Source organism: Chelonoidis abingdonii, chromosome 1 (assembly GCF_003597395.2).
Source record: "Chelonoidis abingdonii isolate Lonesome George chromosome 1, CheloAbing_2.0, whole genome shotgun sequence".
NCBI classification, from domain to species: Eukaryota; Metazoa; Chordata; order Testudines; family Testudinidae; genus Chelonoidis; species Chelonoidis abingdonii.
In genome coordinates, this window is record NC_133769.1 from 96,193,159 (window position 1) to 96,210,989 (window position 17,831).

Below are 17,831 nucleotides of genomic sequence, written 5' to 3' on the forward strand. Positions count from 1 at the left end.
CGTTCCAATGACATATGGCACAGCCATCAACTAATCCTATCAGCCTAGAGGATGAATATGAGATGTTAAGTGACTTGTCCAAGGCCATACAGGAATCAGAGCTAGGAATCTTCCAATTCCCTGTCCCATACTTCAGCCTCTTATATCACCCGTGCCCCTCATACCTGCTTAGTTAACTGGGATGCTCAGTTATATGGGTTCTCTCCTCCTCCTCAGGCACATATCTTCACCATTAGCATCACTGGGAGATGTGCAAATGGTGACAGAGGCATAGAAGATAAAGGACTGAATTCTACCAGTTCCCACACCTGAAGTCATGAGAGAATGATCATGAGGGATTCAAAATACCTACTCTGAGTGATCCCTGCTCTGAGCTCCATGAATGAAAGACCCCCTTGTGCAAGGGGCCACTACAAAGCCTATGCACCACCTAAGTCCCTCTTAAGGTCCACAAGTGCTTAAGTGGTGCATAGGCCTTGTACTGAAGGAAGGTAAAAAAACATCACCCAGATCCCTGCTAACAGACCTCTAAGGGAGAGGGTGAGATAACATTTTCCCACTCCCCCCACTCCAATACCTTTATATTCGGTAACCTGTTTAATCCCAGAGAGAATAAAAAACACCCCAAAATATGATGTTAAAAAGAAACCCCAAGAATAAAAAAGCACCAGAAAACTCATGGCTCTATAGATATTTTATTACATCCACTTATTATATAGACTTTTGACTCTAATGAGAATAAAGTACAAAGTAACAGTGGAAAACACCTGACGGTTAATGATAATTTCATCAGGACCAGACAGTGCAAAACACACGCTGCAAAAAAAATATTAAATAGCTTTGGAGCTTGTGTCTATTTTAGCTCTTAGGTTAAAAGGTGGGGTGTTCACAGTACTGGTGTATCAGACAGATGAACAGAGAGAGGTATCATACAAGTTAAAGACGGCAGATACTTGCTATATCAGACGTAGGCCATTCCCCTGCCCATGAAGGATTGTTCCCTAGAGTCTCCAAGGCCTCGTCCAGTCTAGCTTTACCAAGACCCAAGTGATAGGGCTTCCACCACTTCCCTTGGGAGACTATTCCAAGACCTAATGGATCCCACTGTTGGGAAATGTTTTCTCTTCGATTTCTGACAATTAAATTTCTTTCTGGTCAATTTTATCCAGTTAATCCAGGGCCTGGGGGAGATGGGATTAAAACATTTGAGACAACACACAGAGAATGGCACAGAACAGGAAAGAGGCCCAGAGGATACAGGGAGAGAATAACAGACCAACTGGTCCAGGCCCTACTCCAGCAGGACTTTGTAACTCTGTTTCCGAGAGAGTGGGATCTGTGGGGATTCCTTTGCGAGCCAGAATAGTACACGGATAGGGCTTCCCACACACACTGAAGGTGGGGGCTGTTCCAGACAGTCATTCTGCCTGCCACATCCCCCACAGAGCATTGGCACGAGACTCAATAGCTCATTTTCTCCCCCCCCTCTTCTTCTGACTTAGTTTATGAAGTGAATTTTCTGCTGGTGAAATACAAGAGCGATTGTGGAGTTCATGCTGGTGACGTTCCTGCAGACTGAAGTCCTCCATCCCACAGCCCTCCTCCTCCCCACGGACTGTTGGAGCACAGTACAAACTCCCCATCACTTCCTGACATCCATCCATCCATCCAGGGCCGGAGGGATCGCCCGTGGTGGAGAGGAGATGTCAGTCTCTACGGTTGGGTCCTTCCTGACGGTTTCTGTAGGAACTGTTAGACCCCTGAGTGGGTGGTTGAACTGGCTCCCAGCCATTTCTGGAGGGCAGACTGCACCTGTGGGTTGACTGCCATACACACAGTAATAGGGATTCTTTCATAGAGAGAGAAACTGGGGAACATCAGAGAGAGAGAGAGATTTCCTTATCTTGAGTCTTTTAAAAACATGGAACCTCGGTCTTATGGGGATATTTTAACCTGTCCCTGACATCTCTGAGCTCCTGATCTCTAGTAAAAAGGTTTTTATTGCTACTCCGTTACTCAACCTGGGGTCCATTTGCATTGGCGGCCTAGCCACCAGGTTACAACAGTCAAGGCTCAAGAAGCAGGTCTCTAAGTTGACACTCAGAGACTATGGCTTTATTAATTTGAGTGACCTTTGGGCAATAGATATTGTCAATGTGATTGAGGGCTGCCATTTATCTGTATTCATACTGAGGAACAAAATCATCACTGGATGGTACAGTGATGCTGCACTGTGACACTTGCACCTTCACAGCCTTGATTCAGCAAGGTACTGAAGCACATAGGAGAACTCTTGTGCATATATTTAGGCACATGCTTCAGCACCTTGCTGAATCAGGGCCCATGTTATGATATCTGCATCAAGATCACCATGTTCTTGTCTCAATGTAGGGACTCAACTGTCCCACACTGACAGACCCAAGAAGGTCCCACCAGTTGGGATCTTGGTGTGGGTGATGATGTCTTATCTGACCTGGGCAGATGAAATGGCCAGTAAAGGCTGACATTTGCTTGGTGTTGAGGACAGTTTCCATTTGTACCACAGCCATCACTGCTAACATAAACGTTATTCCCCAAGCAACCCCCAATGACAAGTCACCCGCTTAAATCGACATAATATGTTCTCCATCCTTCATTCAGTAATGGATGAAAAAGCCCTGTCAACAGTTTCCAGTCAGAATTATCACTGGCTCCAAAACTCTCATTATAGAGACTATATGCTGTGAGCTGATCCAGCAGCCATGATGAGGGGAGGAGCCTGTCTGCACTTCTGCGTCTAATGGCTCCTGCTGCACAATGGAGCCACCAGGGAGCATGGCACTGAACAAGCACCAAGAGCAGTCTAATAGTATGGAATGTACTGAAGTATGTACAAAACAGCAGCACTTTGTGTGTGCATATGGTATGGAATGTACAGACGTGCACAGTAGGGCAGCAGGGACTGTGTTACAATGGTATAGAACAGGGGTTGGCAACCTTTCAGAAGTGCTGTGCCGAGTCTTCATTTATTCACTCTAATTTAAGGTTTTGCGTGCCAGTCATACATTTTAACGTTTTCAGAAGGTCTCTTTCTATAAGTCTATAATTTACAATTAAACTATAGCTGTATGTAAAGTAAATAAGGTTTTTAAAATTAAAAGACTGCATTTAAAATTAAATTAGAATGCAGAGCCCCCTGGACCGGTGGCCAGGACCCAGGCAGTGTGAGTGCCACTGAAAATCAGCTTGTGTGCCGCCTTTGGCACGCATGCCATAGGTTGCCTACCCCTGGTGTAGAATGTACAGAAGGGTGCCCATAGGGCAACAATGGCTGTGTAATAATATCATCAAATATGCAACAGAGTATATCAAAGGGTGGCCATGACTGTGCTGCACTGGTATGGAATGCACTGACAATGGCATGGTGGTGCCATATGACAGTGGTACTGTATAGAATGTAGATAACTGGGCATGACTGGTCAACAGTGGAGTTTTATAATATATAATGTATAGAAATAAGGACAATGGGGCTTGCTGGCAGACTAAGTGAGAAACAGTCAGGGGCATGATGGATCAGAGATACAATGCACCATGGAACAGGAGCCAGTGTCTTACTAGAGTTCTAAGCAGGTGTGGCACAGTAGTACCTGCTGTGGAGTACCTCAAGTCATAGGCTCTGAGTTGGGCCAGTGTTATCTGCTATGATTTGCACACTGTTCGCAATGAAGAAAAAGGTGCTGGATTCCCACTCTCCCATGGAGTCACATTTTCTTACAGTACTTTGTTAGCAAATCAGCCCTAGGGAAGCATGGAGGAAAGTGCAAAAACAGTGTACATATACACATGATATGGTATACAGGTGGGATCTAGAAAGCACAGTCATTAGTAGTGCCCCATCTCCACCTGTCCGGCTCAGCGTCCCTTTCCGGAGATTCACAGTGAAGGGTTCTCCAAGGAGCATTTCAGTTTTCAGTGTGGATGACAGTCAAGAGGGTGCAGCACCAGAACTGATGCACTAAGGGATCCATTTCAAAAAATGCTGTAGAACAGAGGACTGAATGAGTGCAAATCTATTTATAATAAGAGACCCTTGATTCCTGAGTCATGGATAGGTGCAGAAGATCCAATGTCTAGTAATGAATCTGTTGAGGCCTATGTGATAAATCCAGAGCCCTGGGTCAAGGACAGGTGCAAGAGATTTCCTGGCAGGATCCACATAGACCTCCTTAGCTGAAAATTGTGTATGAATTTAGTGCTCATGAAAGTTGGTCCTGCTTTGAGCAGGGGATTGGACTAGATGACCTCCTGAGGTCTCTTCCAATCCTGATCTTCTACGATTCTATAAAAGTACTATATTGACAGCCTTGGAGACTGAAGTCCTCTATCCCCCAAACAGGTACAACGGGCACCAATAAAACAATCTTTACTCCATTTGCCCCTCCTGTGTGTCTCACTCCAGAGCTGGGAAAATCACCTCTAGTGGTCACTAGGGAATTCACTCTCCATGGCTCATTCAATCTGTGGCCTCTCTAATGAGACTTCCAGCACAGATAGCAATTCAGTGGCATTGGTAATTTCTGTGATGTGCACTGTTGTACATGAAGAACTGGACTGAGACCCAACAAATTCATTTTACTTAAGTCACCAAAGAGACATTCAATAATAACACCTTTCAGACCCTAGCAAATTGGGCTAGATTTAAACCAGTGACCTAGCAGTAAAAAGATCTATGTCTCATATCCAGTCTATCTGTTACCATCTGGTGCCCATAAGATTTTTTTTTTAAAGGTAATGTACAGGTGCAGGTATCCTCCATTGGTTAATGAATAACAGAGACCTTTACCTTTGGTGGATCCAAAAATCCAGGTCATGGCGTGGTGCAGGAGATCCTTTGCTGAGTGATGAATATCTTGTCTAGAACAGACCTGAAAGCCTTGAGTTAATAGAGGTGTACAAACCTTGCCTTAGAAAGGGAGAAGAAGAAGACGGAAAAAAAAGAGGTAACTCTGGTGATTAACAGAGACCCATGTCAGCAAAGAATAAAACTACCCTTCTTCAGTCACTAGACACTAGAAGATTCTCTCCTGAGTGAGAAGAAACATGCATCCAGACCAAACCTTGTTAGCCAGTGCCCATCCAGAAAAGGCTCTGTTTGGCTGTTTCTCTAGAAACACCCCACATGCAGAATACTAGACCTCAGGCACTCCAAAGGCAAGGTTATCCCGTATCATCAGTGTTTTCCGAAGGTCTCGTTCCATGATCGGTCTTTGCGTCCGCCACTTGTGGGCCTCCTGTAGACCCGGCTCAAAGTAGTATATGCAAGCTCCGAAGCCCACCAAGATGAGAATGGAGATCATCAGATACACTGGCACGAACCAATCCAAGAAGTGGGGCATGGCTGCTGGAGAAGGGGGAGGAAAGCAGATGTAGATGGTTTAAGGTGAATGACAACATAAAATTGATCAGACACAAGGAGACGTGACAGAGATTACCTCACTAAAAGGACCCAGGCCACTCCATCCTCGTTACAGCCCTCCTGCATCCAGTTTAGAACATAGCTTTGCCCTATTTTAATGCCTAGTTCTGCCCTTTAGAACCCTGCTTTGCCCCAGTTTGGCATTCTACTTTGTAAGGTTTAGCACCAGTTATGCTCCACTCTGCCCTGGTTAAGCGCCATCTTCACCCTCAGATTGCATATTCTCTAGTCTCCCTGTGTGTACAAACAAAGGCATTTAGACTGCAATGGTTGGGGGGTTGGATTTTTAAAAAATATCTCATTAACATATTCATGTTTTTAACTTCTGCTTTTCATTTGACTCGGTCTCTGACTTCAGATCATTTGCTGGCTGCAATGCATCTAAATTGATGTGAAATGTTCGTAGAATGCCCTGTAGCTTAAGTGGGCCTAAAAAGTGACTTACCTCCAGCAGCTGATTTTTCTTATCAGACTTCACTCTTAGGTTGCTTGTGAGGTTCCCTTTTCAAACCAATATACCCCTAAGAAAGGCAAAACAACATGCACTCAACTTACCCAGACACAAAACCCATCACCACTGGCGTTAACTATCTGCCTTGTTAGTCTCAACACAGAGGCCAAGAGCTGAATGGGTTATAGAGACCAAAATCTCCCAGAGCAGCTATATTCACTAGCAGACAAAGGGTTTTTGTTATAAGATGATGATCTTGAACTGACACAGGGCCTTCTTTATGATCCAGCAAACAGATAGGACCTTTTGTCCAAGAATTGGAAACACTTTGGCCAACTAGGGCCCCTTAAGACTGATGGATGACGCCTGGTATGTTTTGTGTGTGTTTAAATCCGTGTATTATTTTCTTCTGTTTTCTCTGTACTGCTTCTAATTCAAGACTAATTGTGCTTGCTTAGAAATAACTGTGTAGTAACTTGTTACTGCTGGCTACACACTGGTCATAACCCTCAGAGCAATGTACAGGTCAGGGGCAGCTCCAGGCACCAGCACGCCAAGCGTGTGCCTGGGGCAGCAAGCCACACGGGGCACTCTGCTGGTTGCCACGAAGGCAGCAGGCAAGTTGCGTTCGGCAGCATGCCTGAGGAAGGTCCACTGGTCCCGCGGCTTCGGCGGACCTCCCGCAGGCATGCTGCCGAATCCGCGGGACCGGGGACCTCCCGCAGGCAAGCCACCAAAGGCAGCCTGCCTGCCGTGCTTGGGGCGGCAAAATACCTAGAGCCGTCCCTGGTACAGGTTCCGGCTGTCAGGCAGACTGGCTTGCTGGGGCTATCACAGTGTAAGGCAGAAAGCTGTGCAGCCTTAAATCCTCCAGTCAGATTCGAGTGGGACAAGGATTCCTGCCAGAGACAGTCGATGGCTGAAGACCTGACTGGGCACTCCTGGACTGGACCACAGAGTAGAGAATACAGGTACAGTTACCTTCAAACTGTGACAGTCACATAAAAGAGAGAGTCTGATTATTTTGGGAGCTTTATTACTACACTATTAGCTGCTTATCTCTGTCCTCTCCTCAGCCCTTTCCAGGATTGGTCAAGGGTAGGGAGGGAGGAGATTTGTCACACTAACTTCTGCTGCTACTACTGCCCATCTATCTCTGTCCCATCCCTACCTCCAAACCAGGTGAGACACATTCTCCTGTCTTCCCAGCCAATAATATTCTTACATCATATATCTGTCCTATTGGCAAAGCAGGTGTATGTCATGCCCCTGTGATACTATATTGCAGCATAATTGTACCACAAAGGAACATAATACTTGGATTATAGAGACACCACACGATACACTTATCTTGTTCTGTGTACCAAATCCAGCAAGTTAGGGAGGATGTTGGGAAGGTTTGACTGCTAACTGATAAGTGGATCACTCCTTCTCTTGTGCTGTTCCACAATTTCCTTTTAAATCTCTCTCTAGATGTATTCAGTGATCTTACACATGAAGGACAGTATATTTAAAAGCAGATGATGTATCATTGCTACTGGGATCTCATCAAAGAGTTTCTGAAAATCCCTTAGGGATATCCCCAAATTGCTGGCTCAGCAGGATCTGACTGCCAGTCACTCAGGAATATATCTAATTAAAATATGATATAGCATAAAATTAACTAAGGCAAATGCCTTCTTAAGGATGAGGAGACTGCGAGAAAATGAAATGTTAAGGGTACAGTAAGCAGGGAGAAAAATTATTAAGGATGATCCAGGAATATGACAAAGAACAACAGTAAGTATCTGAGTAAAAGGGAAATTTAAGATGGAGATCAATACACCTTTTTGTAACAGGGACCTCTGTGGTATTAAGACTACAGCACCATTTTCCAGGCAAAGTGATGAAAACCCCATCACCCAGTTATTATTAAAAGTTGGACAACGTCCTGGAAAATGTGCTGTACTGAACAATTCTGCATAAACCACAGTGGAGGAATGGACAGGACGTTGACCTGACAGATTGCTTCCGTCTCTGATTTTTTATGACATGTTGGGTGTTTTAGCTAATTTGGTACCATACTGACTGATTTCATACAGTTCTTGTTGATTTTTAATACTGGAGCAACCAACTAAATCAAATTTGCATAAGAGTGCATGTGTGGGACTGTTTTTCCCCTACCTAACTTGTCAGCTGATTTCCCTCAGCTACCAAGATCCCCCTCCCCTCCCGCTAGTGCAGAGAAAGTCAGCAGGAAGTGTAAGAGTGAACATGATGTTCATTTCAACCCTATCAATCACATTTTCTATGGCCTCAGATTCACAGGACTAGATATCAACCCACCAGTGATTCTCACTCACATGCACAGGGATAAACAACAAACTGTCAGATCTGAGGCTGGGAAGGAATCTCCTTTACTCAGTCTTATTCACAGGGATCTTGGAAGTTTATCCATTTTCTAAAGCCTTGAGGGGGAGGGAGCGGGTGGGTTTATCCTACATGCTGAGGGATACACTGGTAGATTTCATTCCTGTCTGTCTTTTTCGGTCATGTTCCTACAACTCAACATTTCTGCAACCACCCTGGCATCCCCATCTCCTTGTTAAGTTCTTGAGCATTTTCCCCTTCCTGTCACTTGATTGCCAGCTCCCCTTTCATCCTGCCACGATCCTCCTCATGGAGCCTCTAAACATACCCCTTAATCAGCTAGAGGAAGGGAACCTTTCAGTGACAGGAGATAAGACTTCCTCCTCATATCCTGGAATTAAACAGGTAGTCTCTACCTCAGCTTCATTTCTGGACATCTTATATAAATAACTGTAAAAACCTTCACATTGGGACAACAGTAGTTTTGTGTGGGAAGGTGGGAAACTTATATCTAAAAATGGAATGTCATTCACTCTCAGTCTTGTAATGAAGGGTGGCAGAGAGATAAGTGGTGGAAAAGGAACCAGTCCCCCATGTCAGGAAACACTGATCAGGTTGGGATTTGAAATATGGTAGAAGATCCTTCAATCTAGATGCCTGTTTATCCATTCTCTACCAGTGGAACCTACTTCTTCAAAGGCTAATTATGCCAGTGAAATTTCCATATTACCCATGGACAACAAATGACACTGCATTCTTCACCTTGGCACTTACTGAACTATCTGAGTGGGGACCAAAGGTGCCAGGACCAACTTCCAAAGGTGTCAGAGGAAATTATATACAGTCATGGCTAATGTAATGTATGTCTGAAGTGACACCAGTGGGGAGAGGGAGGGAAAATAAACAGGTAACTTACTATTGCTAAGCTATCATGGGTGGTTGGGGACAGGCTGACTACATGAGTAATTTCCCTCCAAAATCTGAAAGTGAAGTTATAGTCCAAAAAGTGACAGTAAAATAACAGTTCTCTATTTATACTCCCCCTGTGACCTGCCCTCTGCCCTCCACATCCTAAATGAAGAATTTTGCAATCAGATCTTGGCTGGACATACTGTGGCAGATATGAGGCATATTAGAATCGCTCTCCCACAGCGATACACTAGCTCTGCAGTCAGCTCTTGTTTTGGTCAGTGAAATGAGCAGATTTGACTGGAAGATGCCAAGAGCAGATATTCAGACTAGAGAAGGTGTTGGTTTTACACAGTAGATTTGCTGACCTTAAGCAGGCTTTAACCCTCACTGTGCTAACATTTCAGCTGTTTTTTTTTCACTGTTAGGGTCATGCTTTTTCAAAGGCAAAAAGAGTCATCTATATTTGAGCTGAGAATTCCGCTAACTAAGTTCAAGGGGATCCCTCCTCCTTTCAAACACCCATGATGCACCCCACCCTCAACAACCCCCTGCAGCAGCAGCACCTCTTCAGATTGATCATTTGTGCTGGACACCAGGCTGGCTAGAGGTGTTGTGGAAATAGCCATGCTGGCATACTGGGCCTTCCAGGAATTTGAGCACCAGTCCCAAGTGACTGAGCAAAATCCACTTGGGCAGGGAGCAGAGAACCGAAGAGAGCTTGCAAGGGCCGCCCGACACCAGCCAGTGAGCCTCCTTCCACTGGCCAAGCGAAGGCAGGCTAGCGAGGTACACAGCGGGCCGGCTCACTAGGGGCCCTGGCCGGGGCACAGATGTTCAGCAGCGGGATTCCTCCCCTGCCAGGTCCGGGAGGGAAGATGTCGAGCCGGAACCCTGAGTCCTCCCCGCCGCAGCGCGCCCTTCGGGTGCTGCTGGAGCCGTCCGGACACAGAGGGGCTCCAGCCAAGCCTGGGACGGGACTGCCCAGGGGGCGCAGCTCGCCCGCCCCGCCTACGGGTCCGGCACGCGCCACCTACCGGGCTCCACGAGCGTGGGTCGCGCGGGGGTTTCGGGCAGCGCGCGGACGATCCTCTGGTCCTCGAGATCCCGGGGGCGCCCCTCGCGCGTGACACCGCTGCGCGTGACAGGACCACAGGGAGGGAGGGGCGGGACAGGCGGAGCGGAGCGCGTGAGAGCGACGCGCGCCGGCCCCCCGCGGCTACCCCTAGTCCATCAACCTGCGAGGCACCCTGCCTGCCGCGGCCCCGCCCTCCCCAGCTTGGGCGGGGCGAACCAGTCCCCGACCAATCGAAACGTCGCGGAGGCCTTTATGGGCTGTCGCCGTAGCAACAAGGCTAGGAGCGCTTTAGCGCACGTGGTACAGCGCGAGCTGCGCTGCGAAGGGACCTTAGGGCCGGCGGGAGGGTCTGTCCGAGGCGGCAGAGTCCCGCTGGGGCTATCGGCTTGTTTGCAAGCCAGGGGGCTGCGCGAGAGGGCAGCAGCCGGCAGCGCTTGGGGGAAGCTGGGCGCAGGGCTGGGAGCAAAGGGCGGGACTCAGGAACTCTTCCACCCCCTAGGTGGTCTGACAATGGGGGGGGCGGGTGGAGCCCCCCCTTAGTGGAGGCTAGCCCCGGGATCTGCCTCTTCCGTCCTCCCCGCCGGAGCCCTGAGACACCCCCCCCCCCCCNCCCCCCCCCCGTCCTGTCCCGTCCCATGGCCGGGGCCAAGACTCGCCCCAGGCCGAACGACCCCCCCGTCGGCCAGAGAAGCCCCGCGCTGGCCGGACGTCCGAGTGCCGACCCCACAGAGGCCGGAATAGTCCCCTCCAGCACACGAAGGTGCCCCCTGGGCCAGCCGCAACGAAGCCCCGCAGCGCCTCCGCAGACCCCAAGCCAACGCAGGGACAAGCCTCTTAGCGCTGTGACGTTTTGCTCAGCGACCGGCGGCTCAGCACCCCTTTCCAGGAGGGAATAGGCTGCTTCTGGACCTTGGTGCCCAGGAATAATTCCTGTTACTCTTCCCAACTATTCTTTTCCTGATTGACTTTCCTTTTCCAAGCAGAAACTAGGGACCAGCTGCTGCCTCTCTTTGCAAATGGATGCAATCAGGCTCACCCCCTAAGCTTGCCTCAGGCAATCCCCCATCCAAAAGCAATGCTGTGACTCTGATTCAAGCAGAGGTTGCTGCAGCCATGGCACAGAGTACTAACCGCTATACGATGGCGAGCTGTCAGCTGATGAAGTGATAGGGAAATGCTTAGTTCTGCACTCTTGGTGTGGCCACCTACCTCACCTATGGCCACAGCTATTTCTCAAGTCTCCCCATTCCTGTCACAGTTAAATCATAACAAAAGGAAAAAAGACAGGAGCCCAGCCTGCTGCCTGTCCGCTTTTCTCTCTTTCTCACCCATTTCACTAGCTGCCACCCTGTTTGGCTGGATGATTGTCCTTGTGCCCTTGGCCAGAGTATTTCCCTTGGCGACTCCAAAAAGTGCCCAGACATACAGGTCTTGAAGCTGGGCCCCGTGGCGGAAGGCGAAGTATAGGCTTTTGCTAGGGCAAGCAGGTGGGGTGGCCTTGCAGGCTAAATGTCTCTCGAGCTGAAAATCCACACTGTAGGGTGTGAACGGAAGTCACCATAGAAGGAGGAGGTGAGGCATATGCTCACCAGGCCAGGCATTTCTTTCCCTCTCATTCAAAAGGGGCATCCCCCTCCCTGTCAGGGAATCAAACCCCAGTTGTCTGTATGACAAGTAGGGATACACACCACTATACTATCAAGGAACAGGGATGGGTTGTATACTATACGGAGCTCCTACACACCAGCTATGGCCAGCTTACATCACACCCAGAACCAATTCTAGATTTTTTTGCCACCCCAAGCTCAGGTGGGGCTGGGGCTCACAGGAGGTGCTGGAAGCAGAGGGAGTGATGTCACCTTCTCTCAGCGCCTGCAGGGGTTTTACCTCGTCCCCTGCCTGGCCGCATAGAGAAGTCCCAATATAGGGGGTGGCATACAACAGCACAGCAGGCAGTGCACAGATGTGGCAGCACAGTCCCAGCTTCCCGGCAGGACTCACCCTCTCCTCCCCAGGTAGCGGCTGGGCCCTAGCAGCTCAGCATCCTGGGGCTAGGGCTTCCCCTTCCTGCTGCGGCCAGGGGCGCAGCACCCTCACCCTGTCTAAGTGGCACAGCTCCAAGAGCGCAACTGCCCTGAAAAAAAAGGATGGCCAGAATGCTGCCCCTGGAAATGTGCCACCCCAAGCATGTGCTTGCTTTGCTGGTGCCTAGAACTGTCCTGATCACACCACTACTCCACTAGGGAACAAGAACCCTTGTTCTCTTCTTCCTAAAGCCTTTGGCTGCAGGAAGCAACAGCCCTGGGAAAATCCTGTCCCTCCTCACATGTGCTTGACCAGCAGGCCGCCTCTGGGGGCTACACAGCTCTTCCCACAACACCTGCCTGGGACCTTTCCCTCAGCTGCTCAGAAACTTCTTCCTCTCTCAACCATTTCTTTCTACCTTCCCCCTTCCACACTTCACACGCTCCTCAAAGTCACGCCATCACAAACTCACCCAAGGCCCCTTTGGCTTTCAAAGCGCCTCTTGAGGGCTGCAGCTTCTCAGGCCCATAGATCTTTCCTTTCAATGCACAGTGGCCGCACCTTCCAAACTCACCCCTTTCCAGGATGGAATATGCTGCTTCCGGATGTTGGCGCCCAGGAAGAATTCCTGTTACTCTTCTCTGCTACTCTTTTCCTGATTGACTTTCCTTTTCCAAGCAGAAACTAGGGACCAGCTGCTGCCTCTCTTTGCAAATGGACGCAATCAGGCTGACCCACTAAGCTTGCATCAGATCTCCCATCCTGGGAAAATCCCTGTCCTTCCTCACATGTGATCGTCCAGCTCTCATCCAAAGAAGCTTTTGATATGCCCCATGTAGGTTCTGCGACCGCTGATGATGTGGTATTTGCTACTCAGCTTCACGGGTCTATCAGTAATGTCCCTGGAGTCCAGGGAGCTTACTGATGAACCCAGGAAGCAAAAGAGCACATACCACCTCCTCAGCTTTCCCGGAACCTGCACGGGGCATAATAAAGCAAAAACTTCTTTCCCAAAACCAGGAGTCTGGCACCAGCAGAGGCAAAGCCTGCTCTGGCCTATTATAGCCACGGCCTATGGACAGGAGGACTCGTAACTGATAAGAGGGTTAGGGAGGCAGGGGTCTTGTTGTGGGGACTGAGGGAGGATTTTAACATCTGGGACTGAGCTTGGGAAGGTAGCTCTAACCCCAGCCCTTCACTCCACTAGTCAGAGTAGAGCTAGGCAGAAGAAGCCATGGGAGTTTATTTATTTTGTGCAAATAACTCATTTTTAGTAAAAAATAAAAAATACCCTAACCAGAAAACTTGTTTTTAAGAGTACTTTTGTTTTAAAAAATCATTTTTAGTAAAAATGTTGTTTTTAAAGCCACTAAAGCTGATTTAACTTTGCCAATAACTGAGTTTTAGTTTGCAATAGTTCATTGAAAAATCAGGGAAAAAAAATCAACCAGAATGAAAATTTTCAATACAAATTTCTTTTGATTAAAAAGTTACATTACATAAAAATGTTTTGCCAAAAAATTTCAACCAGCTCTAACCAAGGGACCTTCCAGCCTACCCTACAATTTGAGATCTACAAACTCACTGATACCACCTACCCATCAAGGTGAACTGTAGGGGGCGTCTCCCTTAAGTCGCTGGCTTAGGTACTCAGTGAGATCTGGGAGCTGAATATGTACATGGCGGCAACTCCAATAAAGTCAGTACAGTTGCACTTATAATGCCCCACCTGTACTGGAGGCTGTTGGGTCTAAAGAGCAATGGGAGCAATAGGGCCAAGCAGGCCGCAGCTTCCTCCCTAGATCATTGCTGTGAGCAGGCCAAAGAGGCAGTGATGGAAACATCTGGTGGAGTCTGGGGGTAGCATGCCCAGCATTAGGAGAGAGGCCAGTAGCAAGCAAGGCAGGAACTGGTACCAGAAATGAAGGGATGCAGTAATGGAGAGTTAGGTAGGGACCTTGGTGGCAGAGTTGTATCATCAAAGGGGCAGCAGGAACAGAGCTGAAAGGGAGAAAGTCCAGTTCAGGAAGCTCAGGAAAGACAAGAGATTGGAGGAACAGTAAGGATAGCCACAAAAGGGACAGTACCTACAAAGAGGAAGGACAGTAATATAAGGGCAAAAGAGGACAAGTTCAAGGAAGAACAGTACTGTTAAACAAAAGGAAAATAACTAGAGTGTTTCATCCAAGAAATTATTAGAAAACTGAGAAAAGTAAAGCAAGAGTGAAATTGAAAGAAATAAGATGTAATAAAATAAGTTTGTTTCTCTTTAATTAGTTTAAGAATAAAGACGAAGTGTGCTGTATGGAACGTAAGAAAAAAAAACTGTAAAAAGAAAAAAAACCCATCCAAACACCATATTATGATATATAAGGTGAAGTGACAGGGATAGAGAAACTGTCAGACACCAAAGAACTGTGAACCAGAAAGGAGTGAAGAGAGAATTGTTTAATCAAGTAGCCAAAACACACTGTCAAGGAATACAAGCCTTTATTTACCCTGAAACTCAAAACAGTAAACAAAGATTGCACAAGAGGATTGCTGAAGATATAACTCAAGTTTTCCTCCAAATTCTGGGCTTACAGAGACTGGAAACTGAAAAAGGACCATACAACAGTGGGGTTTATGCATTGTATTTTCCAATTCAAAATTCTGTTATTTCAGAAATGCAAATTGTTACCTAGTTTGATTAAGATAATAGTAAATATACAGTACATAACAGTTTACACTAGATTACAGTGTAAGCCTAAACAGTACTTCCTGTTAAAACAACTAACTCTGATTTACCTATGATTATTCCCAATTTTACTGATTTCTACTTTTTCTGATTGAGATAAAGCATAATTTGGTCTCTAAATTGCCTGTCTCTCTTGATAGCTGTGATTCAGAACACTCCTCTCTTGGGTTCATTCCAAATTAGCTGAATTTATTTGGCCCAAGGATACTCCAGATCCCCAGAAGTAGGGGAGCAATGTTTAGATGTAAGCTTTCCACAATACTGTAATTCAGCAACTAAAGAGTTATTGGGTTCAGAATGTATATGTATGGCCTGCAATAGAGTCCATACGACTGGCTGTTCTCCTGTTGGCTAGAGCTAGGAATGATGAAAGGTAATAGGTTGTAGCAGCTAATATTCTAGCCTGCATCTATATGTAAATAAGCTGGAGAGCGAGCTGTGCTGAGAGCTGTTAGGGATGCTGACTGATTTCATTCACACCTTGCTGAATTTGTCTGTGCTTAGTAAAAGTTAACATTAATTTAGAAAATATAAGTAGGTGCTTGTGATTCTCTGCTATACAACAGGGGATCCAGTTAGGATGAAAGTCTTTCCTATTTATTCCAAGAAGATTGGCTGCATATGAATACAGCATCTTTCCAGAAGGAACTGTTGAAACAGCTGCATTTGATGCAGCTGAAGCCCTTACCTGTAACATAATTGAAGAGAGCTTTAATACTTTGTTGACCGTTTTGGATCATTATTTTCTCACTAATCAAACTATAAAGGAAATAAACTAAAAGGGCATATTTTTGACCATATTAGGAAGAAAAATGAATGGAGTATGGACTGACTGAAGGGCACCACAAAAGCTAGATGAAACAAAAATTGGATTGACATTTTGAAGGGATATTATATTCCCGGAGCAAATCTTAAAGCCGAGCATTACAAGGCACACTTGAGAAACAGCTAGAAGGGGAAACATGTTCCAAGTCCCTGACAGATGTAAAGAAAGTGGCAGCAGGAAAATATTGCTTTGAGCTATTCCTAGGTGAAGCACTGCATGGCAGTTCTTTTGTCATTCTTTGGTGGGCCTAAACTAAAAGAGTGCTTGTTCCAAGTAACCCCTACAAGACTGTACACTAACCATGGCTGTGGAGAGAGGATACATTTTCATTTGACCAAACAAAGTGCACATCTGTTTGGCAGTAAGCAGTTCAAAACCCATATATTGTTAACCAAATCATAATAATAGAAAACAAATTAGAACATTTTCAGGGTTTTTTTTTTGTTTATTTGGTTGGGGGTTTTTTTTGGAAGCTTGGGTGCTGCATGCTTCTTCAAAAGACTAGACTGTTGGAACTGCAGATCACTAGGATACATTGGTGAGAGTCTGCTGAGGATACTATGCAGCTTGTTATGAGAACTACTATGGATAAACCAGTACCAGACACTGATGAACTGTATACTGTATGACAGCATAGAAATGCTTTAACTCATTATTATGTGCTAAAGTACTGATGAATAACCATGAAACAAAAAAGGATACCAGAGCTGCCATTTGATTTCCAGAAAAAAACATGGGCCTGATTCACCACTGTGTTACACTAGTTTTACACTGATGTAAGTCCATTGATTTCAGTGCAAAACCAGAGTGAGGCAGTAATGGATCAGGCCCTATATATTAATAAAGTATTCAATATGGTGTCTTGGAACGCATATGGCACTATAATACCAATTTACAAAGGAGGTCAATATCCTCATCCCCATTTTACGATGGGGAACCCAAGGCACAGAGATGAAAGCCCAAGGTCACATAGTAGTCACAATCTGCATTTAAAACTTATGTAAAAAAAGATTGGAGGTTTGGGGTTGGCTACATCATGGTAAAGGTAAGATACTCATCAAGGTAAACAGTACAGGTCAGAGTGTCTGCTATGTCCAACCTCTGCTGGGCACAGCAGAAATAGGATTGTCAGGGAACTGTTTAAGCTCCCTGATTCTCTGCCAAGCTGGGCTTCAGACTGGGGGTTTCTCTAACCTGCACTAGCTGACTATGGTGCCCAAGGGACCTTCAAGGGACAACTGAGGATTGCTGGAGTTCATCATGCTATCGGTTCTGGGAACAGAGGCATAGGAGACACACTGGGGGACTCACACCAGTTTCCACTCCCTTTGTGCCAAATAATCTGGCCCTATCATTTTTACTTCTGGTTTTAACAATGAAGTCAGTTCTGTCATTACTGGGGTGCAGCCGGATATGCCCCTTTGCCTCATTGGTCTAAGGTAAATAAAATATCCAGCGCCCTGAAGAGGGCTATGTGGAAAATATTCTAATATGTTTGCCCATAGGCTGGCTTTGGTAAAGATGAATGCATTCCATGCTAGAAAGGTACTTCAGTCTTATGTTGAAAAACATGAAGAGACTGTTGTTAACCAAGATGTCCTATAACCTGTTCAATTTTCAGAATTACTAGCATCTAGTGTGTGTCTTCAGAAACAGGCTGGCGCTATCAGCACTTACAGAGCTTATAAGGTAACAAGCCATGTGAACTAATATCCAGTTGCCCCAAGCCCAGGATCGGCTAGCACAGGTTTGCAAAACTAGATGTGCCTCAAGTTTACAAGCAGGTGGCGCTCCAGCAGGAGTTGCAAAAGTACTTGTCCTTAAATACTCAGTTTCAGCATAACTGATTTCCCCCTCGAAAGACTTGCCCTCTGGATGTATATCAGCATATCACAAATCAAATATTCCAGTGTTTTCATGGTGTGGTCTGCCTTCTGGATGCTCTTACAGTTTTAAACAAGGAAACTAATTAGAGAAATCTGGACTGTTATACACAAATCA

At 46.4% G+C, this 17,831-nt stretch overlaps 1 protein-coding gene across 2 annotated transcripts; it reads right to left on the reverse strand.

Moving 5' to 3' along the window:
• Positions 1-676: 676 nt before the first annotated feature.
• Positions 677-10,352, reverse strand: LOC116829300 (small integral membrane protein 45). Of its 2 annotated transcripts, none has more exons than XM_075067777.1 (3): positions 10,202-10,352; positions 5,901-5,976; positions 677-5,377 (listed from the first exon to the last, which is right to left on the reverse strand). In XM_075067777.1, exon 3 carries the CDS (start codon positions 5,373-5,375, stop codon positions 5,169-5,171), a length of 207 nt encoding a protein of 68 aa, XP_074923878.1. In that variant the 5' UTR covers positions 5,376-5,377; positions 5,901-5,976; positions 10,202-10,352; the 3' UTR covers positions 677-5,168. The 2 variants fall into 2 exon arrangements, with proteins under 2 accessions (XP_074923878.1, XP_074923873.1); XM_075067772.1 differs by having other exon boundaries at positions 677-5,380; positions 10,202-10,349.
• Between the last annotated feature and the right edge of the window lie 7,479 nt (positions 10,353-17,831).

Coding starts and splice junctions, on each gene's coding strand:
- LOC116829300 (XM_075067777.1), bottom strand. CDS start 5,375: ATGCCCCACTTCTTGGATTGGTTCGTGCCAGTGTATCTGATGATCTCC.